Genomic DNA, 27,423 nt, shown 5'->3' with positions numbered 1-27,423 from the left:
ACATTTTCGGGAATCCTTCGAGCAGCTAATCGACCGTTACTTCACAACGGCTGCAGGGAGCATCATAAGCTATTGGAGTTAACATGTTCATCTCTTACCTCGGCAACTCGGAGCTAGAGCTAGACTCTCCTAACACCAGGCCGCGTCACTACATATTCCCATCCCAACGCCCATTACGCCGACCCATGTCATTCGTTTGACGGATTCGTGCTTCAAGCGCTATTCCTTCATCCTCTGTAGCCGGGCGTAACTTCGGGGCCTGAAGGATTTGATCTCGCCGATGCCAAGCAGGAAAGGATTCAGGCAACCTGATGCGTATCCTTACAAGGCCAAGGCTAAGTGATGAGCGAGATCTTCCCGAGCCTGTGCCACCCGAAATAAACGGCTCGAAACTACATATCTTGTTCTGGTAGCCTAAAACGGTGGTGTTGGTGTTCAATTGCTTTGACCAAGGTTATGGACAGCGTGTTCAAGACCCTGCGTTCCACTTGAGCAAGAACCATGAACTCGGCCGGTTGTTTCGTAGATAGAAGTATAATCAGGAACTTCAAGACGACGCAAGGGCACTAGGCTACGCTTTCTTATTCTCTTCATACCTACCTAGGGGCAGGTATACCCAAGAGGGAACTACAGACAGGATGACCCAGCTGCACTTGAGTCCCACCAAGTTCCAATATGTACTTAGCCTAACGGGGCGTAGTCGTGTCCCTGAGGCCCTCCACCTATGCATTCGACTATGAGATGAGGCCCTGACTTGATGCGCGGCCAGGCTGCACCCCTTCCCCCAGAGCATTTGGTGACACGCCATCCTCTTACTCCGGCTAATAGAATTATCCAGTCGAGACATTTCTCGGGGAGGTACACACGCGTCAGCTGAGCGCCCACAGCCGCTTCCAAAGGTGATGCACCCAACCTGGAGAAACTCAAAATGTGATTCAACAGGGTACCCTGGCTTTGCGGCACCGTTAACGCACCGATCATGCTGTGATCTAACGGCTAATCTCTTGAATAGTTAGTTAACCAGGGAAAAAACTTCTAATTAGCGTTTGCGTAGTGCGACCTCCTTAGATGCGGCGCTTATCTATCCCCCGAGCCGGGTCACGGGGTGATTGATGAACAAGCGGTGAAATGGGCGGTACATTAGTTGCCGAGGGAATTAAGCTCCTTGATCTACGCTCCTTTTAGAGCAATTCACATTTAGTAACATCTCGAGCCTCGCCTTGACAGCCAATAGTGGGGAGTCTTTTCTCGTGGTTGGTCGCTTGACTATCTCCGAGCACGATTCTTAAACAACCCCCATAAGACACGATAATAAAGGCAAATCGGATCAAACACTTATAGAATAATTACAGAGGTAGGTTAGCTCATCTCACGACCTTATTGGGTTGTTCTACAGGCTTTGTAATCATGGGGTTTTAGCCTCAAGCTATTGTCTCCGAGTCATGTGCGACTCTACTCAATAAACACCTCACTTGACCATTATCACAAACTCAAAACCTCATCCAAGTCCAACATGCCTCGCAACCTGGCTTTGATGTCCCTTCCCGATGAAATATTACTAGAAATCTTTGCGCTTTTCCCCAAGCATCTCCTCCTTCGTCTAAGATGCGCCAGTCGCGCGTTCGCTCTCCTCGCCACGCCGGGTGCGTTTCGAAGCTTCCGACTTCGGGCCTATCGCGATGAACCACAACGCTTCATACAAATTGCCACATCTGAAAGGCTTCGGAATCATGTTCGCGAAGTCACTTGCGATACCTGGTGTGGCCCGGAGTTGAATAGACGAGCGGTCTATGATATGGAAGCTGTTCAAGCTTACTCGGATTTCTTGACCGCACTCCCTTATATCGCCTCTTTCGGGAACCTGGAGGCCTTTCACTTGAGGCTTGGAACCAGTCAAGAAGAGGCACGGGTCATCCGAAGCACAGTTATTGAGCACGTCTTTCAATATCTGGCAGGGATCTCGCTTGAACAGCCCTTTGACGAGAAACCCCACCCAACTCTTCCTATCGACCCTCCTACTCCTATTCAACTCAAGACTCTTACAATATCCAACCTGGAGGACAGCATAAATACGAAGCTCATCAAGTTAGAGGCATTCAAGGTTGTTACTAGTTCGCCAAGCCTCGTTGACCTTCGCCTGTACCTCGCTACCGATACCAAGAGCCTCACACAGTCCTCCAGTAACAAGTGTTCAGATCAGTCCGACATGCTTGACTCACTTCCATATACCTGGCTCAGGCCCTCGATTGCTGGTCATCTTCAGGTACTTTCCCTATACTGCCACGAATCATGGGGCTGGTTCCCAAAGATGGACTTTCGACTCGTCGGTGCGGGTGACGGAATGCCCCAACTCAAGGTTCTCGCCCTTGGCAACTACACGTTTAGCCACGAATGGCAAGTCGAATGGGTTGGGTCTCTAGGCATAGAGAAACTCTACCTGGATGGCTGCGCTATCCTTTTCCAAGCCAGCAAATGGAGGGGCATGCTGCTGGATCAAAGCGAGACTGTGCTCCACGGCTCTGATGGAAGAGTGCATAGCTTCTCTAATAGTGGCTACTATGTCAAACCAGCGAGACCGCGATCCGGAGATGTAGCCGAGGCTATGCATGGAACCCTTCGCTGGAATTATCTGCTTTCACATTGGGCACAGTCCATGACTAACTTACGAGTTTTTAAGATTGGCAAAGGCCACTGGGATGATATCCCAAACGAGGCTGTCGACCCAAGTTACTATCAGAGGCTCTATGGGGCGAGCAGTCAAGAAGTCACGAATCAGCCTTTCACACATCACGGGTTTCGATACTTTGAGCACCCATCCCCAGGAACAACTGGCAGTGGCATACGCAAATACGGTACAGTTATTTCTGGGGATGACGAAGACATGCTCAAGTACGTGTACTGGACGGAGGAGTATACCGACTACGATGAAATATGGAAGAGACGAGAAGATGAGCGGAAAGTCGTGACAGATGAAGAGTGGCGGAGGAAGTATGCGAAAGATGAGTGCAGGAAGCTCACAGACGAGGATAGGGCGAGAGATAAGGCAGCGTTGGAAGCGATGATTTCTGCTGTTGGTGCCAGAAGAGCGCGCATGAATATATCAGGAGCTAGATGGGAAGTATAGAAAGAGGGCATAGAATTAGTATGAGGTTGAGTGCGTTCCCAGACCCGAGCCGATCAGTATGAAGCCCTCGATAGAGCGGCAGTTGTTTGGAATAGGACCTCGAGATACTCCAGACACCTCAATTCGATGTAGATAAGACAAACTATATTCCCTCTATAAACTCGAAGAATGGTATCTCTAGACCTAAAAACAATAGTAATGCTAAGATGGTGAACGCTCCACTCGGACAAGGTTTGTTGTTCAGCTGAACTCGCCACCTCGGCTAGTGATTCATCAAGCTTCCCCACTCGAAGCGGAGGTGCGATATTTCATCTTTCAACGTACTCAACAGCCCTTTATTCATTTCTGCCATCTTTCTAATAGCCCCTGATTGCACCCTGCTTCTCTGGGGACTTGGGACTCGATCAACTATCACCATGTTGATACGACTGGATAACCTCACCGAGCAAGCCCGGCTACTCATCAATAGCCGGCTGGACGACCTTGACTCGTCTCTACATCAGCAAATCAACAAAGCCATCCACTCCCATCCCGAAACCGCATACGAAGAATTCTTTGCCCACGACACCATCGCCAAATACCTGCAGGACCTCGGCTTCCGGGTCACAAAGCACGCCTACGGCCTCAAGACTAGCTTCGAAGCTTCACTCGGCTCCGGTGGACGGCAAGCCGTCTTTTGCGCCGAATATGATGCTCTGCCAGGCATTGGACATGGTTGTGGTCATAATCTCATCGCTACAGCATCCGTTGGTGCATTCCTTGGTGCAGCTCACGCTCTAGCAACGTTGAAGATCCCTGGCCGTCTTCGTCTCTTGGGAACTCCAGCTGAAGAAAACGGCTGCGGCAAGGGCAGGCTGATAGAAGCCGGTGCTTTTGATCCTCCGGAAGAGGTCGCCGCCGCCATCATGGCACATGCGGTCCCTGCGTCCCTAATCGGTTCAGACACGGGCGTGGCAGGCCTGAGATTAATCTCGAGTCACCAGTTCCGTGTTGAATTCAGAGGACATGCAGCACACGCAGGCGGAGAACCATGGAATGGTGTGAATGCCCTTGACGCGGCTGTGGCGGCGTACAGCAACGTGTCTCTTCTTCGACAGCAGATCCATCCTGATGAACGGATCCACGGTGTTATTGAAGATGGTGGCACAATCCCTGGCGTCATTCCTGACTACACTCGGATGCACTGGAACGTGCGAAGTCCAACCATGGAACGAGGGGAGAAGCTCCTACAGCGAGTCAAGGCTTGCTTGGAAGCTGGTGCTGCCGCAACAGGTTGTCGGATCAACTACATCTTGCAAGTTCCTAGCTTCAAAATCAATCTTGCAGCGTTACTGACAGTCTGTAGTTCTCCAACTTATATGGACCTGAGAGTCAACCAAACACTCTGTAAAGCCTACGTCCAAGACATGGCACGACTCGGACAAACCGTTGCCTTAAACATGGCCGAGCCAGCAACAGCTTCGACAGACATGGGCAACGTATCCTATCTAGTGCCCAGTTTCCACGGCGCTTTCACCATCACTTCGGATCCCAATGTAGCCATCCATAGTCCCAAGTTTCGCGAGGCGGCCAGCACGGATGAGGCTCATGCCACGGCGATAAAGACAGCCAAGGGGATGGCAATGTTGGCGATGAGGGTATTGATTGAGGAGAATATTGCATCTGGAGCCAGGAGAGATTTTGAGACTGACCATTAGCCTGTTAATAATGGCACTGACTCCCCGAGAATGAAAATAACCATGATCACCAGAAACAACAGTCTTGATTTTGTTCATAGCCGGGCCCTATTTCTATGCCCCATCATTTCTATCCCGAATCCAAGTACCCAGGGGATTAGGTAAGCGAGTTACATAACCCCTCTATTTATCACAGAGGGGGCATCATAACCTATAACTACATCACTGCTATAACCGCCTTGCGCACCGTAATTGCCTTATTTCTCCACGAATTGAGGTCCGAATAGCTTTAAATTAAAGTTAGATCTTATTTTTAATTAAAATTAATTATGCCTTGATTTTTAGCTAAAGAAAGCGCCGCTATGGCGCGTGTAGTATATATATATCTATCCGGGCTATCTATGCTACCGATAACTCAGGCGAACCCCTCCTTAGCTAAATATAGTATTAATAATACCGCCGCGCTTTATTATATAAATACCTCCCTAACTAAGAAATATATATATCTATTAAAAGCTAAGAAATCGCTACTTTTTAACTTTAAAGGAGGGACTTTATTAGCGCTAATTAAGCTAAAAAAATAAGCTTTAATAACTTTTATTTATTTAGTTAAGAGTAATACTTTTATTATATTAAAAGCCTTTATTTATAATTATATTAATTTCCTTTAGGGATATTAATTTAATAACTTATAGCCTCTTATATTAATATTATAAGTATAGAGGTTTAAAAAGTATTATTTAGAGCTTTAATATAAGTCCTTAAAGGTCTAAGAAGTTACCTATGTCGCCGCTGAGATAGATATATAATATATTAATAATTAATTTAAGGAATTTAATACCTTAATAAATACCCTTAGTATTTAAAAATATAATTTTTAGAACTTTAATAAAACCCTTTTATAAATTAGATAGGTAAATAATAGCTTAAAGCTTTTTTCTACCTAGATAAAATAAAACTTATAGATAATTATCTTTTAGTCTAGGAATAAAAAGTCTTTAATATTTATTAATATTATTAATATAGCTAAGAGGTTAATTCTTTTATTTCTAATATTTATAATAAAGATATTATTAAAGGAATATATATATACTAATATTAATAAATAGGTTATTTTTATATTTATAGATATAAGTTATAATAACTCTTATCGAGCTATCTAATAGCTATAATACTTTAATTACTATTCCTTTATTATTAATAAGACCTTTATTAAATCCTTTATTAAGAAGTAATTTAGTTACTTAATAATTATTACTAAGTCCTAATTTAATAAGAAATATATATTTAAACCTTATTATTAAGTTAAGAAGGCATTAACCTTATATTAGCTCTTATTAATAAACTCCTTTTTTACTTATAAGGATCTTAAATTTATCTAGTATTATAAAATATTTAATATTATCTTATATTACCTCTTAAGTTATATAAATTATTATATATAACCTCTTAATATTAGTATTTATTAATACCTTAAAAATAAATAAAAATATACTCTTAGGGATTTTATAATAACTAATAGTATATAAATTTCTTAATTTAACTTTCTAAACTAATAGAATTATATATATATAGCTATATTTAAGGCCTATTATATATATATTAGCTTTAAAAGGTTAGGTATCTTTCTTATTAACCTAGAAGTTATCCTAGGTCTACTCCGCTAGCACGCTAAAGAGTAATAAAAGCCTCTATTCCTAGTGATATTAAATAGAGATAAGATAACCCCGAGGAGAGTTAAAAAGTAACTCTCTAATCACTCTATTTAAAGATCTATATCCCTCCTTAATATATTAACGCGGAAGGTTATTTAGAGCGCTAAAGTATATATTAATCTTACTATTATAACACAAAAGTTATAAGAGAATATTATTACGTTATAAAAGAACTATATATAACTTAAGGGATATTATATATAAAATTAATATTAAATTAAGGGCATTAAAGATAATACTTTTATTATAAGAGAGTTAAAGTATATAATTAAAGTATAAAAGGAAGAAGACTAAAGACTAGAGTTAAAAAGGCTAACCCGGTAGTAAAATAATATCCTCTAGAGACTTCGTAATAATAGCCGGCCGCGCCTCTGTAATGGCGCGGCTATAAAAATAAAGAGGGAAAAGGCGGCCGCAGAAATAGCCGCGATAGCTTTATAGGAGGCTAACTACTAGAGAATAATATCTAAGATAGAAAAGGAGACCTTATAGAACCATAGGCGCCTTTAGATTAAAGCTAATAAGGAAAAACAGGACTTCTAGTATCGAATTTAGGGTTAGTATATTCTTAAAGCTATTCCTAATATAATAATTATATCTTTCCCAAGGGATAAACTAGTTATGCTAGGTTTATATTAGTAAAGGGTTATTAGTATTATCTTAAATAAGGGGTTTATAAGTTATATCTAGTAATATACTTAAGGTATTAAGTATAACTAAGTTATATTAATAGCTAAGGTAGCTTATATATATAAAAATATAATAAGTATATTCTATATATTAGGCTAGTCGCCGAGGCTTAAGTAAGTGAGGTTAGATTACTTACTAGGCTTATAGTAAGTAATATATAACCACTTATGGTCATAAGAGTAAGTAGCTCGGCTTAAGATATAGATTAGGCGTTTATTATGGGTATATATGGCATATGACCCTGGGTATATCTAGGCTGTGATATGATGTCCCCTCTCCGTTGGTCTTATCCCTAAGGCTATTTCCTGCGACCATAGCCGTTCCTTCGTGAGTAATTAACTTCGACCTATATTTTTACTTTTCTATTATGATACTAATGCGATATTAGGCCATATAACTAAAAAGAAATTAGATACTCCTTCTTTTACCGAAAATCGTTATATTCTTGCTTCTAGGATCGACTAGTTTGGTTTCGAAGTGATGCCTTATTCTCGTTGCTTGAAATGGGGTGCCATATATAAGATGATCTCGGGTTCTAAGAAGTGTGGTTTATGTATGCATTTGGGCCGTCCCTGTGATATAATAGGCGTTCCTCTGAACTCTCGTGCGTGATTTTCTTTATTCCTTGCCTAGGTTTCTCTTGCTGATGGTGCTAATATCTCGTATTATCGAGGAGGCTTGTCGTTTAGATGAGCGGGAGGCCGCTGCTAAAGAGCTGCTTGCTTCCCGTCGTGAGGCTTTGCGGAAGGCATAGTAAGATTTAGATGAGTCTCTTTCCTAGCTAGAGTCGTATCGGAAGCGTAAGCGGCAGCTAGTGTCGCGGGGTGCGGAGATGACCCGCAAGGGCCTAGCTTCCTTAGACGAATTTGAATAGTCGGAGCAGCGGGAGTCCCTGCTTATGGAGGATATCTAGACTATGGTCTATACCGATGTCTTAGATTTGGGCTTCTTAGATGATTTTGTTATTCCTTCTGATATTGCTAGTGGAAGTCCTTTAGGAGGCGTTGTATACTAGTGAGGTATTTTAGGGGTTCCTATGTATTTTCTGAGTCTAGGTAGTTTTTCTATTTAATGAAATATATTATTTTATTATTAACTTTATTTATATCGAGGATAGCTTCTATAATATATTCTTTTAGTTTATTAACTTTAGCCTTTAGTTTATTATTAGTTTTAACTTAAATAGTATTTTATATAGTTTTAAGTAATAAGATATAAAAGATTAGATAGAGTTTAACCTTAGGTAATAAGTCTAATTTATAATTATATTTTAAGATTTTTTACTTAATTTTATATAATCTAATATATTTATAATTAAGTTTTTTATTTTATTATTTAGTTTTAATATTTTTTATTACAAGATAGATTATATCCCCCTCCGAGAAGATTAATCCTTTAATCTTTTTATTATTAATATAATATATTATTTTATTTCTAATAAACTTAAGTTTTATTTATATTTCCTTATATAGGTTTTTTAGCTAGTCGCTAATAAGAATTACTTTTAGGTTAATAATAATATCTCGCGTTTATTAATATATATTTAATATAAATCTAAAATTAGTATAAGCTAATATAATCTTTATATTTTTATTTATAGCTATATTATAAGCTAGCTAGGCAACTAGTAATTTCTTAACCTAGTTAGTTTATTTATAATTAATATAATATTAGAGATATTAACGTACATAATAAGCGAGTGCACCGGACAAGTGAGTGCACCAAAAATCTTAACCTTTAAAATAGGAATCACCAGAAAAACACAACAAGTCACCTAATTAATTAAAATTAATCGCTGCACTCTTCTTTAGATATTTCCATAATTATCTGACATGTTCTTATATTATGTCCTGTCTTTCCGCATCCTCCATAGCGCCTTTCCCTCGGTCTCGCTGACCCTCCTTGACCACCACCTCTCGACGATTCGCCCTCTACCTGCCCATCTACACTAATCTGATTAATTGCTCTCCTTGCTTCCCCTACTGTCATTACTCCTCCTTTTTGTAATTGGGTCCTTTTTGCCCTCCGGCGTCGACTTAGTAGGTCATTTGCCTGTCGAAGGTCGCGGTTCTCTGCCCTCAATAAGGCATTCTCATATATTATTGCCTTTGTTCCCTTAGAAAGAGACTTTAATGCCTCTAGAATTGACTCTGGAGAGCTACTTTTATGCCTTCTGATTCGTCTATCGAGGTATTCAGACTGAGATTCGGCCTTAAGGATAGTCTTTGGCGTCTTTGAAACCTAAGTAGTAGAGGGGCCGGTCTCCTCCTCGACCGGCGTCGGGGTCCGTAGCTGCATATTAAGCTTCAAAATCACACTTTCCGCGTCAAGTGGAATAAGCCTGGCCCCTCTAAAAGCCGCCTTGATGTCTTTCTCCGTCATAGTGGCCCGGAATGCGGCGTAAAAGGCGGGAAAGAACTCGGTCTTGGAAACGTGGGTTATCGAGCATCGGATTAGATGCTCGATTTCTCGACCATATGCCTTCTTGAGTAGGCTAAAGTACCCGATATTAAGGGGCTAAAGCAGGTGAGACGAATGAGGCGGCATACAGAGTGTAATAATCTTGTTTGCCTGGCAATATTTCTCAAACTCGAGAGAATGGTGACTTTCGTGACTATCGAGGATCAGAAGACGATAGCGACCAACTGATCGCGTCTTTATGCACCGATCAAAGTGCTTTAGCCACTTAAGCCCTAGCTCATTATCGGTCCAGCCATTGGGAGACGTTGCAATAGCCTAGTCGTCCGGGAGGTTGCTGTCTCGGTACCAGTTGGCGAGGTGATATTAGCCCGCACCTATGATGAACGGCGGGATCGCTCGGCCTTCCGCATTGATCGCCTGGATGATAGTAATCCATTCCCTGTTTCTAGGCTGCACTGATTTCGGTTTTTCACGTCTTTCGGAGCCCGTGACGACTATTCCGCTTGCAATGACGCCCATTAGAAAGCCAACCTCATTAAAGTTGTAGATATCGGCAAGGTTGATACCATATTTGGCGATTGTGTTCTCCACGAGCTTGAACTACTTTCGAATCTCGGCTGGATCTTCGCATTTGGCCCTCTGGTAGTCGTATCTATGAAAAAAACGCGTCTTGAGTTTATTGTGTCGCTTGACGAAGTTAGAAGCCTAGCGCTTGCCGATGGGTGGCGCGTCGCGGTTAGCGAGCAGTCGGTTGGCTATTTCTTCTATACTACGTAGTCGCGGGGGAAACCCTCGCGAATCTAGGTCGAGAATGAACTGAACTATGATCTGTTCCTTTAGATCGGATAATTTGCGTGATTTGGGAGTAGTATCGCGCTGAGACTGAATGCTATTGTGCCGACGACGCAAGGCATAATAGTTAACCTGATAGAGTCTTGCAGTAGGTCGTAGCTTTAATTTTGGGTTATTTTGAAGGGCGTGAAGTGCAAGAAGTAATCTAGCTTCTTTATTTGATTGAGGCATGTTTGGTTGTTGAGAATTAATTGATCAAATGGAAGTGATGTAGGTTGAGGGATTTTTGGTGCACTTACTTGTCTGGTGTACTCGCTTATTATGTACGTTAGTTCTTCTAATAGGGGTAATTTAGTAATAAAATTCATAGTAATTAAATCCTATAGTTATTTTATAACCGGGAGTAGTTATAGCTTTCCATAGGGTTTATAGCGTCATACCTTAGTTTTTATATAAAGGTCGCATTAGTTAATAATTATTAAAATAATTTTCTTTATTCTAAGAAATATAAATATTATTTTAACTTATTTTAGGGTTTTATTAATTCCTTAGTATTTATATAATTAGTAGCTATATATTTCATATATAAGGTTATATTATAATTTATCTAGGACTTATTATTTATTTATTTTCTTATTATAACGTACATGTATAGCGAGCCGGACAGCAAGCGAACCGGACAAAAAATCCCTCAACCTACATTATCTCTATTTGATCAATTGATTCTTAACCACCCAGCATGTCACAGTCTAATAAAGAGGCTAGAATCCTTCTTGCACTTCAAGCCCATCAAAATACACCAAAACTAAGTCTTAGAGGTGCCGCAAAGCTCTACCAAGTCAAGCATTCAACACTATTTGACCGATATAATGGCATCCAAGCCCGAGTCAATACTATTCCTAATTCACGCCGACTATCTGATCTAGAGGAACAGATCCTTATTCACTTTATTCTCGACCTAGATTCGCGAGGATTTCCCCCCCCGGCTTCGTGGTGTGAAGGAAATGGCTGATCAATTACTTGCCGACCGCGACGCGCCACCAGTTGGCGCGCGCTGGGCTTCAAACTTCGTCAGGCGACACCCAGACCTCAAGACGCGTTTTTTTTTCGGAAGTACGACTACCAGAGAGCCAAGTGCGAAGATCCAGCTATTATCCGTAATTGGTTTACGCTTGTGGCGAATACAATCGCGAAGTACGGCATCCGATCAGATGATTTCTACAACGTTGATGAGACTGGCTTTATGATGGGCATAATTCAGAGCGGAATGGTCGTCACAGGCACAGATAGGCGTGGAAAGCCAAAATCAGTGCAGCCCGGAAACCGGGAATGGATTACGGTCATTCAGGCGATCAATGCGGATGGCCAAGCGATCTCGCCGTTCATCATCGGTGCGGGCCAATATCACCTCGCCAACTGGTACCGGGATAGTAACCTCCCGGGCGATTGGGCTATTGCAACGACCCAAAATGGCTGGACCGATAACGAGACCGGTCTCGAGTGGCTCAAGCACTTTGACCGGTGCACAGCCAAGCGATCAAATAGTCGCTATCGTCTTCTAATCCTTGATGGCCACGAAAGTCACCACTCAATCGAATTCGAGAGATATTGTGAGGAGAAGAAGATCATCAGGCTTTGTATGCCACCTCATTCATCTCATATACTGCAGCCCCTTGACGTCGGGTGCTTTAGCGTGCTTAAGAACGCTTACGGCCAAGAAATAGAGCATCTGATCAGATGCTCTATAACTCACGTTTCAAAGACTGAGTTCTTTCCGGCCTTCTACGCCGCATTTCAGGCCACCATGACGGAAAAGAATATTAAGTCAGCCTTCAGAGGGGCCGGGCTTGTTCCTCTTGACCCGGAAAGTGTGGTCTCGAAACTTGATGTGCAGCTACGGACTCCAACACCGGCTGAGGAGGTGGCTAAACCGTCGACCCCTTGGGTTTCAAAGACCCCAAAGACCGTGCTTGAGGCTCAATCTCAGTCAGATTACCTCGAGAGACGAGTTATAAGGCACAAAAGTAGCTCCCCAGAGTCAATTCTAGAAGCTATACGGTCTTCTTCTAAGGGAACAAAGATAGTTATGCATAAGGTTGCCTTACTTGAGGCTAGGGTTAAAGAACTTGAACAGGCAAATGAGATACTAAGCCGGCGCCGGAGGGCAAAAAGGACCCGACTACAGAAAAGAGGGGTAATGACAGTAGAGGAAGGAAGGCAAGCAATTGATCAGATGGATATAGATGCGCAGGTAGTGGCAGAATCGTCGAGAAGTGGTAATCAAGGGAGGTCAGCGCGACCGGGGGTTCGGCATTGTGGTGTCTGCGGCAAGCCCGGTCATAATGCAAGAACATGTCAGGTAGTGATTGAGACATCTGGGGAAGAGTATAGCGAGTAATTTCAATTGATTAAATGGTTTGTTGTGTTTTTATAGTGATTTCTATCTTAAAGGTTAAAAAAAAGTGTCCGGTTCGCTTGCTGTCCGGCTCGCTATACATGTACGTTATGGGAGTTTTATATTATATTTTTAAATTTGCCTAAGAAGTAAATTACCCTATTCTATAATATAAGTGCTTCTAATAGTAATATAAGGTATTCCTATAGCTTAGTCATATTTATATAGCTTTAGTAGGTGCTTATCTCTTAGCTATATATAGTCATAATATATTCTATAATCGAGGTAGCTATTTAATCCCGCTATGAGGTCTTCTTATATAAAGTATTAATATATTATTTCTTAAAAATCTCTATTATTAAGTTTCTTATTATATTTTATAATCTAATAATAATATTTAATAAATTCTTTTATATATTTCTTTAATATAAAGATATATTTCTAATATATAATTATGCCTTATTAGCTTCTTACCTAGTCTATTTATCTAATTATAAGTCTCCTAAGTTTACTAAGGGTAATATTAGCAATAATTTAATTCTTTTAATTATTTATTAAGTAATATAATAATATTTATTACTTAATATAGGCGATTATTTATTATTTAAGATATCCTTTTTATATAAATTATAAGAATTATTTTTTTATTTTAATTTTCTTAATATTTAGGTTAGGTTATTAGCTAATAGCATTTGCCCTACTATTCTCTATTCCTTTAATATAAAGAATAATATAATTAAATTTTAAAAGGTATTTAATATATTATAATTATTATCCGCTAAGTTCTTAGGTTTTTGCAAAATAAGTAATATTCTTATAATCTATATATACCTTAATCTAATATTTATTTCTTAAAAGATAATATTAAAATTCCTTAAAGGTATTTATTATTACTAAGAATTCCTTATTATAAATAAGGTAATTAAGTTCTACTTTATATAGCTTATAGGAGTAAAATGCGATAAGGTATAAAAGTCCTTTATCGTCTTATTATCTAATCTAAGCGCTTAGTATAAAGTCTAAGGCATCTACTTTGAGTTTAATCTACTAAGATAGGTTAAATATCTTAAGTATTAGTTCGCTTAGGATAAGTTCCTTAATTATATTAAAGGCTCTTTTAGCCTTATCCCTAAATATAAATATCTTATCCTTTTTTATAAGGTTAATTAATAATATAGTAATTTTCCTAAATTATTAAAAGAATCTATAATAATAATTAATAAAACTAAGGAAGGCTTATATTTCCTTAATATTAGTTAGTTCCTTTTAATCTCTAATTACTAAGACCTTCTTAAGGTCTATATATATCTTATTATATAAGATAATATATCTAAGAAATTCTACTTCTAAGATATAGAATTTGCTTTTCTTAGGTTTTATTAATAACTTAGCGTCTTATAGTATTTATAATACCTTATAGATATAATTTATATATTTTTTTTTTATTTTAAAGAAGATAAAGATATTATCTAGGTAATATATAATAAATATATCTAGATATTCTTATAATATATTATTAATTATTTATTAAAATATAATAGATATATTAATAAGTCTAAAAGGCATAATAAGGTACTTAAATAGTCTATATTTAGTATAAAAAGTAGTTTTTTATTTATATCCCTCTTTAATTTAGATAAGATTATAGGCTCCTTTAAGGTTAAGAGTTATAAAGTATTTTATCTTAAATAATTAATTCTTTAACTCACTAATAAGGGGTAGCGATATTTAATCCTTAAATATAATAATATTAAGTATTCTAAAGTTAATATAAAATTAGAGCTTATTATTCTTTTTTAGAATAAATATAATAAGATATTTAATAAATAACTTATTTTTTTTAATATATCTTTTCTATAATATATCTTTAATATATTTCTTTAATATAGGTAATTAAGCTTTATTAAGTAAATAGAGTTTATTAAAGCTAGGTTATTTTTTATTAATAAATTCTATTTCTAAGTTATAATATATATATTTAGGTAAACCTATTTTAAGTTTTTCTATAAAGAGCTTCTTATAAATATAATATTATAATAAAATATTCTTAAGTTATTTTTTTCTTAATATTTATTTTATTTACTTAAGGTTTTCTTTTAACTTATAGAGTTATTTTATAATATATATAATTATTCACTAGTCTTATTATTTTTATTTATTATAGTATTTATATTATATCTCTTTAGGTAAAGAGGTATCTTATATTTACCTTTTCTTAGCTTCTCTAATATCTTTAGTAAAAGTTTAAGATCTTATATTATATCCTAAGTTATTATTTATTATAGAGGGCGCTTTATTATTAAAAAAGAATACTTAGTTAGTTTTTTAATTAAAATATAAGTTATAGTATTATAACTATAAGTACCTAAGTATAAGGTTATAATACTTATTAGGTATAATATTAAATAATATCTCTTAGTTCTTTCTTTTAATAAAAACCTTAAGGTAATTAATCTTATAATTAATAACTTTATTATTATAATTAAAAGGGGTTTCTTCTAGGTTAATAACTAAATAAGGCTTTTATTTATACCTCTATAATAGCTTAAGTCTATTTATTATTATTAGGTTAAAGTAATTCTACTTAGCTCTATTATCTACTAAAGTATTTAATTATTCTCCCTTAACTTATACTTTTAATTCTAGGTATTATTATTAATATATTTTATTTATAAAATAAAGGGCCTTTTAGGGTAATATTCTCTTATATTTATTTATCTATCGCCTTATACTAAATAGGGTATTTAGTTTTTTAACTTTTTAATAATATAGCTAAGGTAATTAAATTTATATTTATTATTCGCGCATACTTTATAATTATAGTTATTTATTTAATTATTAATCTATTCCTAGTAGCTTTATTTTATTACCCTATCCCTTTTGTCTTAATAGGTATAGTCTCTTTATTATAATCTTAAGTAGACCCTATCGAGGTCTCCTCGTCTAATATAATTAGTATATTCTTATAAGACCTTATTAATAAGTCTATAATCTTTCCTAAGGTATAATTAGATTCCTTTATATTATTCCCTATTAATAATATTTCCTTAGTAAGTAAGGAAATTAAATCCTTCCTTTGCTATTTATTCTAGCCGGTTATAGGTAATTAATACCTCTTATCTATATTATAGGTATATTTCCTCGCAGTAGAGGGTTACTTCTATATTAAGGTAGCTTCTATCTAATGCTTCCTTTTATTTTATAATAATTCGCTATATAATAATAATAATCTATTATTCTAAGCTAATAGCTCTTTCCTTAATAAAATAGAAATATAATATAGTGACGCTAAGTTTTTTATATTACTTATTAACCTTATATTAATAGGTTTTATAGGCTAAGTAAAGCTTAGTATTTAGCTATAATAATAGGACTAGAAAATAATTATTTTATTACTTATTAGTGATATAGGTATTATAGAGGTAATTCTTATATAATACCTAAGAGATTTCTTTATATTATAGGTATATAGATATAATATATAGGTCATTTAGTAGATTAAGCTATAGTTCTAGCTATTAAGGGTTTATAGCTAATTCCTCATAATATACCTAGATATAGATATCTTCTATATCATCGATGTTTTATTATTCTTTAGCTAGCTAGATATATTATATAGCTAAGCTAGTCTAGTAGCGCTAATTGGTTTCTTCCTTAAGGAGGATTTTATAGTTATCTTCCCATAGCGCTATATATTAATTATGCTTATGCTAGCGGGCTTAGATAGTATTAAGTTCTTATTATATCTATGCTCCCATAGAGTAATTATCGCGGTTATTAAGTTTATAGTATCTATTTATTTTCTTAATTTAGTTATTATATAGTGGCTTATTATATTATCTCTTTATTAGTTATTAGGTCGAGCTTAATACTATAAGTTCCTCTTACTTAGGTTCTATGCGCCTAGTTATAGCGATAATCCGCTATTATAATAAAGTCCTTTATTAATCTTTTCCCTTATAGGGTTTTAATAATAGCCTCTAAACTATTAAGTCTATAAGGTATAATTACTTAGTCCTTAGGGGTAATATTAATTCATAAAGTTATTAGCCTATAATATTACTAATTATATAATTACCTTTAGCTTAATTCTTTATTAAGTAAGTAAATTAATAAAATATAATAATTTCTTTTAGTTATAAGCCTATTTTATTATATCCTATTTATATTATTCTGAGTATCTTAGTAATATAAATAGCTATTTATAGTTTATTATTTACCTAGATAGCCCTTATTTATTTTTTACCTTTAGGGAGTACTTATTATTTATAGGGCTTATAGCGCTTTTCTTAGATATTTTATTACTTCTTTTTATATTTATTAGCTTTAACGTATTTCATAAGCAAGTGCAATAGACAAGCAAGTGCAACAAAAATCCTAACCTTCCTACTAGAGATCGCAAGAAAAACACCATAAACCATTTGATCAATTAAAACTACTCGCTATACTCTTCCCCAGATGTCTCAATCACTGCCTGATAGGTCCTTGCATTATAGCCGGGCTTACCGCATACACCACAGCGCCGAATACCCGGTCCGACCGACCTTCCTCGACCACCACTCCTCGACGATTCGGCCACTACCTGCGCATTAGCATCCATCTGATCAATTGCTTGCCTGCCTTCCTCTACTGTCATTACCCCTCTTCGCTGCAGTCTAGTCCTTTTTGCCCTCCGGCGCCGGCTTAATATCTCATTTGCCTCTCGAAGATCTTTGACCTCAGCAGTTAATAAGGCAACCTTATGCATAATAGCCTTTGTTCCTTTTGCAAGGGACTGTAGAGCTTCAAGGATTGACTCTGGAGAGCTACTTTGATGCCTTCTAATCCGTCTTTCAAGGTATTTAGACTGAGATCCAGCCTCAAGCATAGTCTTTGGGGTCCTTGAGATCCAAGGGGTTAAGGGTTTAGCCCCCTCCTCGGCAGGCGTTGGAGTCCGTAGCTGCATATTAAGCTTTGAGACCACAGTTTCTGGGTCAAGAGGAACAAGGCCAGCTCCTTTAAAAGCCCCCCTGATATTTCTTTTAGTCATAGTGGCCTCGTGTGCTGCGTGGAAGGCCGGAAAGAACTTGGTCTTTGAAACGTGGGTTATAGAGTATCTGATCAATCGCTCTATTTCTCGACTATAAGCTTGCTTTAGCACGCTAAAGCACCCGATATTAAGAGGCTGGAGTAGATGAGATGAATGAGGTGGCATACAAAGCCGGATAATCTTCTTTTCCTCATAATATCTCTCGAATTCGATGGACTGGTGGCTTTCGTGGCTATCAAGGATCAAGAGACGATAGGAACCAATTGATCGATTGATTGTGCATCGATCAAAGTGCTTGAGCCACTCGAGACTAGTCTTATTATCGGTCTAGCCATTTTGGGTCGTCGCAATAGCCTAATCGCCCGGGAGGTTGCTTTCTCGGTACCAGTTGGCGAGGTGATATTGGCCCGCACCGATGATAAACGGTTGGATCGCCCAGCCTTCCGTATTGATCGCTTGAATGACCGTAATCCATTCCCGGTTTCCAGGCTGCACTGATTTTGGCTTTGAACGCCTTTCTGAGCCTGTGACGACCATTCCGCTTGCAATCATACCCATAAGGAAGCCAGTCTCGTCAAAGTTATAGATATCATCTGATCGGATGCCATACTTCGCGATTGTATTCGCCATAAGCCGAAACCAATCGCGGATAATGGTTGGATCTTCGCACTTGGCTCTCTGGTAGTCGTATTTCCGAAAAAAACGCGTCTTAAGCTCTTGGTGTCGCTTAACGAAGTTTGAAGCCCAATGCGTGCCAACGGGTGGCGCGTCGCGGTCGGCAAGCAATTGATCAGCCATTTCCTTCACACCACGAAGCCGGGGGGGAAATCCTCGCGAATCTAGGTCGAGAATAAAGTGAATGAGGATCTGTTCCTCTAGATCAGATAGCCGACGTGATTTCTGGATAGTATCACGTCGAGATTGAATGCCTTGCTGTCGGCGATGTAAGGTCCAATAATGGACCTTATAGATAGTAGCAGCCCGTCGGAGACTTAATTTTGGGTTATTTTGAATGGCTTGAAGTGCTAGAAGCATTCTAGCCTCATTACTAGGGCCTGACATGTTGGGTGATTGTAAATTAATTGATCAAATAGAGAAGATGTAAGGTGAGGGATTTTTGTTGCACTTGCTTGTCTGTTGCACTTGCTTATGAAATACGTTATAGCCCTTTTTATAATAATAATAATATTTAATATCCTTAGGTCCTTATTAAGTTACTTTAAGCTTTATAGGTCCTAGGTTAATACTATATGAGGTATTATTCTACCTCTTTTTACCTTAATTAATATTAAAGTAGAGGTTATTATTTTTATTATTAAACTTAGGATTCTAAAGTTTTTTCTAAGAGAATTACTAATTATTAATCTTAATTACCTTATTAATATAATTAATAAAGGTATTTAATTATTTTTTTTTATAGAGTTTAGCTTATATTTTTTTCTTAAGTTTATTAAAAAAAAGGGATATTAAGGGTTCCTAATTCTAATTAAGTTTTAAGGTAAGCTAAAAGTATTTAATCCTATACTCTAAGATAAATTAAATTTATTAAAGTGCCTTAATTTCTCTTTTAGCTTATGCTTTTTTATTAATTATTCTAAAGGCTTACTAAAGTATTACCTTAAAGGCTTTATAGTCTAAGTAAAAGTAATAGGTATAAGGTAAGTACTAATTAGCTAAGACTATAAGGTATTCCCTTATAATAGGTTTAAATTATATTATAGCATAGCCCTTAAGTCTCCTTATAGTATATTAGACTTTACTGGTAGCTAAGATAAATTATATTAGGTAATATATTATAAATGCCTTTAGGTAGATAAAGAATATAGGTAGCTTATAGGCGGTCTTATTAAATAGTTCTAAAGGGGTTAGCTTTAAGATTTCTCTTATATCTCTTTTATTTATAGCTATAGCTATTATATTACTAATAGTTTAGATATTATTAAGGTATTTCGCGTTTTAGGCGCGCTAATTTTTACCTATCCTTTTAATAAGGTCGCATATATTATCTATCTCGGCGCTTATAATAATAATCTAAGCCCGGAGTTATTTAATATCCTTATTATTAAAGCTATTTATATTATCTATTTCCTTATCTAGGTTAGCAGGGGCAGGGGCGATAGGCATAGTTAGGTAATTAGTAAGTAAAACCTATTAGTAGTTATTAATAAGAATAGCCTAAGTAGCTATTATATTTAATATTATTTAAGGTAATATAAATAATCTATTAAATAAGAGCTATTAATATATAATAATTATATCTTTCCTAAGAGATAAATTAGTTATATTAGGTTTATATTAATAGAGGGTTATTAGTATTATTTTAAATAAGGGGTTTATAAGTTATATCTAGTAATATACTTAAGGTATTAAGTATAACTAAGTTATATTAATAGCTAACGTACATGTATAGCGAGCCGGACAGCAAGCGAACCGGACACTTTTTTTTAACCTTTAAGATAGAAATCACTATAAAAACACAACAAACCATTTAATCAATTGAAATTACTCGCTATACTCTTCCCCAGATGTCTCAATCACTACCTGACATGTTCTTGCATTATGACCGGGCTTGCCGCAGACACCACAATGCCGAACCCCCGGTCGCGCTGACCTCCCTTGATTACCACTTCTCGACGATTCTGCCACTACCTGCGCATCTATATCCATCTGATCAATTGCTTGCCTTCCTTCCTCTACTGTCATTACCCCTCTTTTCTGTAGTCGGGTCCTTTTTTTGCCCTCCGGCGCCGGCTTAGTATCTCATTTGCCTGTTCAAGTTCTTTAACCCTAGCCTCAAGTAAGGCAACCTTATGCATAACTATCTTTGTTCCCTTAGAAGAAGACCGTATAGCTTCTAGAATTGACTCTGGGGAGCTACTTTTGTGCCTTATAACTCGTCTCTCGAGGTAATCTGACTGAGATTGAGCCTCAAGCACGGTCTTTGGGGTCTTTGAAACCCAAGGGGTCGACGGTTTAGCCACCTCCTCAGCCGGTGTTGGAGTCCGTAGCTGCACATCAAGTTTCGAGACCACACTTTCCGGGTCAAGAGGAACAAGCCCGGCCCCCTCTGAAGGCTGACTTAATATTCTTTTCCGTCATGGTGGCCTGAAATGCGGCGTAGAAGGCCGGAAAGAACTCAGTCTTTGAAACGTGAGTTATAGAGCATCTGATCAGATGCTCTATTTCTTGGCCGTAAGCGTTCTTAAGCACGCTAAAGCACCCGACGTCAAGGGGCTGCAGTATATGAGATGAATGAGGTGGCATACAAAGCCTGATGATCTTCTTCTCCTCACAATATCTCTCGAATTCGATTGAGTGGTGACTTTCGTGGCCATCAAGGATTAGAAGACGATAGCGACTATTTGATCGCTTGGCTGTGCACCGGTCAAAGTGCTTGAGCCACTCGAGACCGGTCTCGTTATCGGTCCAGCCATTTTGGGTCGTTGCAATAGCCCAATCGCCCGGGAGGTTACTATCCCGGTACCAGTTGGCGAGGTGATATTGGCCCGCACCGATGATGAACGGCGAGATCGCTTGGCCATCCGCATTGATCGCCTGAATGACCGTAATCCATTCCCGGTTTCCGGGCTGCACTGATTTTGGCTTTCCACGCCTATCTGTGCCTGTGACGACCATTCCGCTCTGAATTATGCCCATCATAAAGCCAGTCTCATCAACGTTGTAGAAATCATCTGATCGGATGCCGTACTTCGCGATTGTATTCGCCACAAGCGTAAACCAATTACGGATAATAGCTGGATCTTCGCACTTGGCTCTCTGGTAGTCGTACTTCCGAAAAAAACGCGTCTTGAGGTCTGGGTGTCGCCTGACGAAGTTTGAAGCCCAGCGCGCGCCAACTGGTGGCGCGTCGCGGTCGGCAAAGTAATTGATCAGCCATTTCCTTCACACCACGAAGCCGGGGGGGAAATCCTCGCGAATCTAGGTCGAGAATAAAGTGAATAAGGATCTGTTCCTCTAGATCAGATAGTCGGCGTGAATTAGGAATAGTATTGACTCGGGCTTGGATGCCATTATATCGGTCAAATAGTGTTGAATGCTTGACTTGGTAGAGCTTTGCGGCACCTCTAAGACTTAGTTTTGGTGTATTTTGATGGGCTTGAAGTGCAAGAAGGATTCTAGCCTCTTTATTAGACTGTGACATGCTGGGTGGTTAAGAATCAATTGATCAAATAGAGATAATGTAGGTTGAGGGATTTTTTGTCCGGTTCGCTTGCTGTCCGGCTCGCTATACATGTACGTTAAGGTAACTTATATATATAAAAGTATAATAAGTATATTTTATATACTAGGCTAATCGCTAAGGCTTAAATAAGCGAGGTTAAATCGCTTACTAAGCTTATAGTAAGTAATATATAACTACTTATAGTTATAAGAATAAGTAGCTCGGCTTAAGACGCGGATTAGGCATTTACTATAGGTACATATGGCACGTAACCCTGGGTATATCTAGGCTGTGACACCTGAGGCCGCTAACTATTTGGCTGACCTTAATAAGGCTATAGCCTTGCGAGAGGCGGCAGCCTTGCGAGGTCAACTAGATAATATACCTAAAGATATGCTCTCGGTATTATTAGGAGACTTAACGCCGCTATTGCTCGGCAACGAGGAGGAGGATTATGACGATATTAAGGTCATCATAAATACACAGATCGAAGGATTCACATAAGCCGCTTTGGCGGCCAGAAGAGGGGATTATTCGCCTAAAAATAGCGATTAGGAAGAGGATCTATCACGCCGAGAAGATTAGGGCGGATTCGGCTATAATCGCGTGCCTAATAACTACTCAGATAACGAGAGGGTCGAGGCGTGCATTATGGTGGCCGGGATAATAATTCCCATGCCGCCGTCGCGGGCCCGAGACTAGGCATCATATTCACTTACACATAATAATATAGAAATAGCCTCAAGAAGACTCAAATTAACAGAATTAATTAATCAGATTAAGCGCTATTTATTGATAGTATTTTTATTGAGATTAGACTTTAATTCGTGGAGAAATGAGGCAATTACGGTGCGCAAGGCGGTTACAGCAGTGACGCAGTTACAGGTTGTGATGCCCCCTCTGTGATGAACAGAGGGGCGGCCTATCATTAGTCAGCCCCCTGGGTACTCCGTAATCATCAAAACGCCAGCCAAACCTTGCTCATCGCATGAAGCTGATCAAATCCGCCATGCCATTATCCAAAATCTCCATATTCCCAGCCCCAGTAGGATCAAAATTCAACGCATCAAAATCAACCTCGGTATCCAAACTAGAAAAAGGCCCATCAAGCCCATCAAAAACAGTATTACTAGGCAGAAAATCCAACTCGGGCTGCGCATCACCCGGATTATCAACATTCAGAGTCTCAAAAATGTCTCGGCCAGAGCGGCTGAGCTCTTGTCTGTAGCTCTCGACGGCTGCTTCAGCTTTTTGGCTTAGCTCGCCGACTATGGTCCTCAGACTGCTGAAGGAGGCGTCTTCGATTATGCCGAGGAGCTTGTCGAATAGGTCGACGGCTTTGACTGCTAGGTGCTGGTCAATGTGGATGGATTTGTGGCCAGGGTTAAGGGTCATGTTGGCGAGGATGATGATGAGGGCTGAGAAATGCGAGCAGCTGCATTGCCTGCAAAGTATTAGCAAAGCATGAGATTGGTGAGTTGTAATCTTACCAGACAAGACACTCGGTTGGTGTAGCCTCTTGGAATAGCTTCATACACCCCCGACTAATATCAACACACTTGGTCCAACCATCAGGCAAAGGCGGCTCCTGATCCTTCATGCCGCACTTTGGACTCCCATAGCCCGGATTCCAGTTCCCAATAGCAGCGCGACTAAACGAACTGATCCGCTTAACCCAGTCTGCATTGTGGCTGTATATCCCATGCGTCATGACTTCTGCCAGCAGAAACGCGTGGTGCATCTTGGTCATCTGCACAAGCTGACTCGGACCAACATTCGCAGCGACGTTGTCGATGTGAAAGACGGCCGGGATACGCTCATACCACTGATCTAGCATGTTTTGGAGACGGAGGACTCTTCGCTGGCGCTCTGGGCCGCAGACTTTGCTTGCGCGGTTCGAGTAGAGAAGGTCATACACTTTACCCTCAATGTACGCCAGCTCGACTCGTCTTCTGTGGTAGTTGAAGTGAACCTGGCCGTTCTGCGTCCATATTAAACCAGCGCTGTCCGCAGGCGCAAGAGTTGGCAGTGGAATATCCACGTCGTCGTCAAACTGGCAAGATGGAGTGTTTGCCCTCAGACAAATGTCCTACCCGTGTCAGCCAAGTCCTCGCTCCAAGAAAACCTGCGACCTACCTTGTCGAGAGTGTACGCAATCCAAAAGACCCTCGACCGCTGCTCTGCCTCAATAGCCGGAAACAGCTCTCCCGCATTAGAAGAATGCAACTGCAGTCGATGCGCGAGCCTAACAGCAGTACCAATAATGACACTCGCAGGTTTCGGATCGCGACTATTCTGGAAAAGCATGACAATCCCAAGAAGAATCTGAACTCCGAGTAAATCCTGGTCGCGCGTGACAAGCTCCGAGACAACAGTTTGCGCATTCCTCAAGCACACATCAGCCCTCTCGATGTGCTTCATCTGCGTCTCTCCAAGTGCAAGCTGTGGCGTGCGATACCCAAGAGCCATGACGATCTGAATGGCCGCCCATGTCGCCCTGTCGCGGGACTGACGCTGGTTATACCAGGTATGCAGCACCTTCATAAACACAGGCTGATGAAACAGAGGAATAACCGTATTAAACGTGTAAAAATAATGATCGACAATAGGCAGGACCTCTTCCAACGGCGGCAACATCAGCGAGTCGGGCTCTGGTCCCTCGTAGATGCTTGGGTTGACAGGGTCAAACTTCCACGAGTGATAGCCCGAGCGCGCGATTCCAGCGTGCATTTCATTTTCCGCCGAGATGGCCTCTGTGGTTTCGCTTGAATGGCTTTCTGGTGATTGCTGAGCGATTGAAGGTTGCTGTGGCTGGGCATCTCGAGCAACATTGAGGACAAGCTGGAGCTGGGCTTCAATACGGGCCAACCTCGACTCCAAAGCCTCTGTCCGACTGGGACTATACATCATGAGCATTCACTGAACAATCGCTTAAAAAGAATGAGACATACTCTTCCTGCTGCTGCGGTTTCGTCGCCCCCCTCGCCCTCGCCGGATTGGCCTTGCGTCGGATAATGCTCGTCCGACAGTCCGTATTGTAAAGAATACAATTAGAGCAGACAGGTTTGAGCATGTCACACTTGATCTTTTTCGTAAAGCACAAATCGCAGGCTATTTCCAGTCAGCTCAAGTACACCCGCGCGATTGAAGCACATACCTTTGCGACGGTTCGACCGCGTGGGATCCGTATCTTCCGGTGAGGTCGTCATAGCTGTCATTTCCATACCAAACAATATCTTCTCAAATGAATGGGTAAAGAAACAAATGACTTTATTTACTGTGTTTAATCCCGATCTTGGCGGTTAATGAATGGGTTAGATTGTTGGCACTGGAATGCGAGATCCCCCATGAGCCACGCTTACAAATCCACACACGCCTCGCATCGCTAGCCCCTTTGATCGACAGCCCAGGGTTGCACTGAAGGAGATCTGAGGTGATCTTTTCAGCTGAGGCTTAGCTATTCGGACTTGGAGCTTCTCGGATTTGAAGAAAATCGTAAAACAATTGCATTCTATACTCTATAATGTCTAACTCTGTCTATATCCGATACCCTAAGCAGACTTGACAGTTCCGTAAGGAACCTGAGGTCCCGAGTACTGCACAGCCCGCACAAACTCCATCTTAGGCCCATCCTGAACAACCTTCTCAAACCAAGCTCCCATGTCAGCTCCAAAAGTCTGGAACGCCTCGGGGTCGCTGAGATCGAAGGGCTCAAATCCCCGTCCGACCTGCGACAGCTGAGCCTGCGCGGCGACCATGGCAATACCGAGATCCGTCTCGATGGCCTCGACCGGCTTGATTGCGCCTTGGACACGTCCCTCGATGATGTCGGGTACGAGACGGGGTTCTGCGATTGAAGGTCGCGCAAGAGTGACACCGTCAACAACCTTGAGCGCATCAACCATGGCTCCAACAGATCTCATCCCACCAGCAATATAAGTCCTCATCTTGTGTCCCGGATCAAGAGCCTTGGTGATAGTCGCTGCCCACTCAAGAAAGAACCCCTCCCTCCTAGCAGTACTCTCCTTCTTCCACGCCATGTCCATATGCTCATAGGTACCACCACTCAACTCCACGAAGTCAAACTCCAACTGTTCAAGCGTCTCGCACAGCTCCCGCGCCTCATCAGGCGTGACACCGCCATCCTGAAACTCGACGCTGTTGAGCTTGGCACTGACAATAAAAGTAGGTGACACGCGCGCCTTGACGGCCTTTGCAATGTCGGATACGATGCGCAGGCGGGACTCGATTGTCTGGGGTCCGTACTCGTCGGTGCGCTTGTTGGTGGTTCGTGAGAGGAATTGAGAGATGAGGTAGCCGTGGGCGGCGTGGAGCTCAATGCCGTCAAAACCGGCCTTTTCGAGGTACTCTGCAGCATGAGCAAAGCCTTCGACTATTCTTGCAATTTCCTCCTTTGTCGCAGCATGAGGCTTTCCAAACGTCATTCCCATCTTGGGTTCTACACACCATTAGCCCTCTGATCGCAAAAAGCTTCAAAGGCACACTCACCAAGCTGAACATCAGACGCAGAGATGGCGACAGGGTTAACCCGCGCCTCAACCTGTCGTCCAGGATGATTGACCTGGCCGACAAGCAGACTTCCATCAGCCTTGGCACCCTTTGCAAGCTCCTTGAACTTTTCAAAGCGCTCGCCTTCGTACTTCGCATCAAGAGGAATGCCCATATCTCCAATATTGCCCACAGACTCGAGATCAATGTCAATGTTTCCAGTGACGATAACACCAAAGTTGTTCTTGCCCTCGCCCCATCTACAACACCGTCAGTCTCACAACCATAGACTTTTGTGTTTTCACATACCGCTTGTAGAGCTCAATCGACTCCTTGGTAGGAATACCCCTCTCCTCAGGCGTCTTGGGGCTCCATGTAGCAAGCATCTCAGCCATGGGACCCTTCATGAACCTGTTCTTTGCGACTCTGCCAGAAGGGTGAAAGCGAAGCTCCTGGGCCAGAGGCTCAGGGCTCACGTCTCCGGAACCGTAACGAGGGGGAGCCATTGTGAAGAGGTTAAAAATGTCGTTTGTAGGTGATTGATGGATTGTGATGTTTGTGTGTCTTGTTTAATCGTCGCTTCTTCTCTCGACATTTATACAAGATCGCATCGTAAAGTTCTCATCACCGTGGAAGCTTCGTCGTCTGCCATTGTCCTCCACGGCGTGTATCCCTCCTGTATCCTCCTCCATGGCACTCCGACCCAGAAGCTAGCTCCATCCAAACTCTCCACGGGCTGTTTCGTCGTCGCTCCATCCCAGCCCAAATCCTCCTCGGAGGCGGAAATAACTCTCTTCTTGTCTGGATCCCCGAAAGGCCCCATAATTCACCGACCAGGGCCATCGCCACGGCGTTCCACGGAGGACCGGACCAACATTATTAATCCAAC

The 27,423-nt window shown here is 40.2% G+C and overlaps 4 protein-coding genes across 4 annotated transcripts; 2 read left to right on the top strand and 2 right to left on the bottom strand.

Moving 5' to 3' along the window:
• Positions 1-1,513: 1,513 nt before the first annotated feature.
• NCS57_00901600 (F-box domain-containing protein) lies at positions 1,514-3,124 on the top strand (the record flags this gene model as incomplete). Its single annotated transcript, XM_053058808.1, has 1 exon — positions 1,514-3,124. The coding sequence occupies one exon, from the start codon at positions 1,514-1,516 to the stop codon at positions 3,122-3,124; it is 1,611 nt and encodes a 536-aa protein (XP_052912639.1).
• A 416-nt stretch (positions 3,125-3,540) lies between these two features.
• On the top strand, positions 3,541-4,821 carry NCS57_00901500 (Peptidase M20 domain-containing protein 2; the record flags this gene model as incomplete). The annotated part of the gene is made up of 1 exon (XM_053058807.1): positions 3,541-4,821. The coding sequence occupies one exon, from the start codon at positions 3,541-3,543 to the stop codon at positions 4,819-4,821; it is 1,281 nt and encodes a 426-aa protein (XP_052912638.1).
• An 18,185-nt stretch (positions 4,822-23,006) lies between these two features.
• On the bottom strand, positions 23,007-25,270 carry NCS57_00901400 (Zn(2)-C6 fungal-type domain-containing protein; the record flags this gene model as incomplete). Its single annotated transcript, XM_053058806.1, has 5 exons — positions 25,183-25,270; positions 24,977-25,136; positions 24,162-24,924; positions 23,516-24,114; positions 23,007-23,469 (listed from the first exon to the last, which is right to left on the bottom strand). Exons 1-5 carry the CDS (start codon positions 25,247-25,249, stop codon positions 23,007-23,009), a joined length of 2,052 nt encoding a protein of 683 aa, XP_052912637.1. The 5' UTR covers positions 25,250-25,270.
• Positions 25,271-25,576: 306 nt separating this feature from the next.
• On the bottom strand, positions 25,577-27,040 carry NCS57_00901300 (Oxidored-FMN domain-containing protein; the record flags this gene model as incomplete). Its single annotated transcript, XM_053058805.1, has 3 exons — positions 25,577-26,484; positions 26,535-26,794; positions 26,844-27,040. 3 exons carry the CDS (start codon positions 27,038-27,040, stop codon positions 25,577-25,579), a joined length of 1,365 nt encoding a protein of 454 aa, XP_052912636.1.
• Between the last annotated feature and the right edge of the window lie 383 nt (positions 27,041-27,423).

This window comes from Fusarium keratoplasticum, chromosome 6 (assembly GCF_025433545.1).
Source record: "Fusarium keratoplasticum isolate Fu6.1 chromosome 6, whole genome shotgun sequence".
Taxonomy (NCBI): Eukaryota; Fungi; Ascomycota; class Sordariomycetes; order Hypocreales; family Nectriaceae; genus Fusarium; species Fusarium keratoplasticum.
This window is presented reverse-complemented; position numbering and strand designations above follow the sequence as displayed.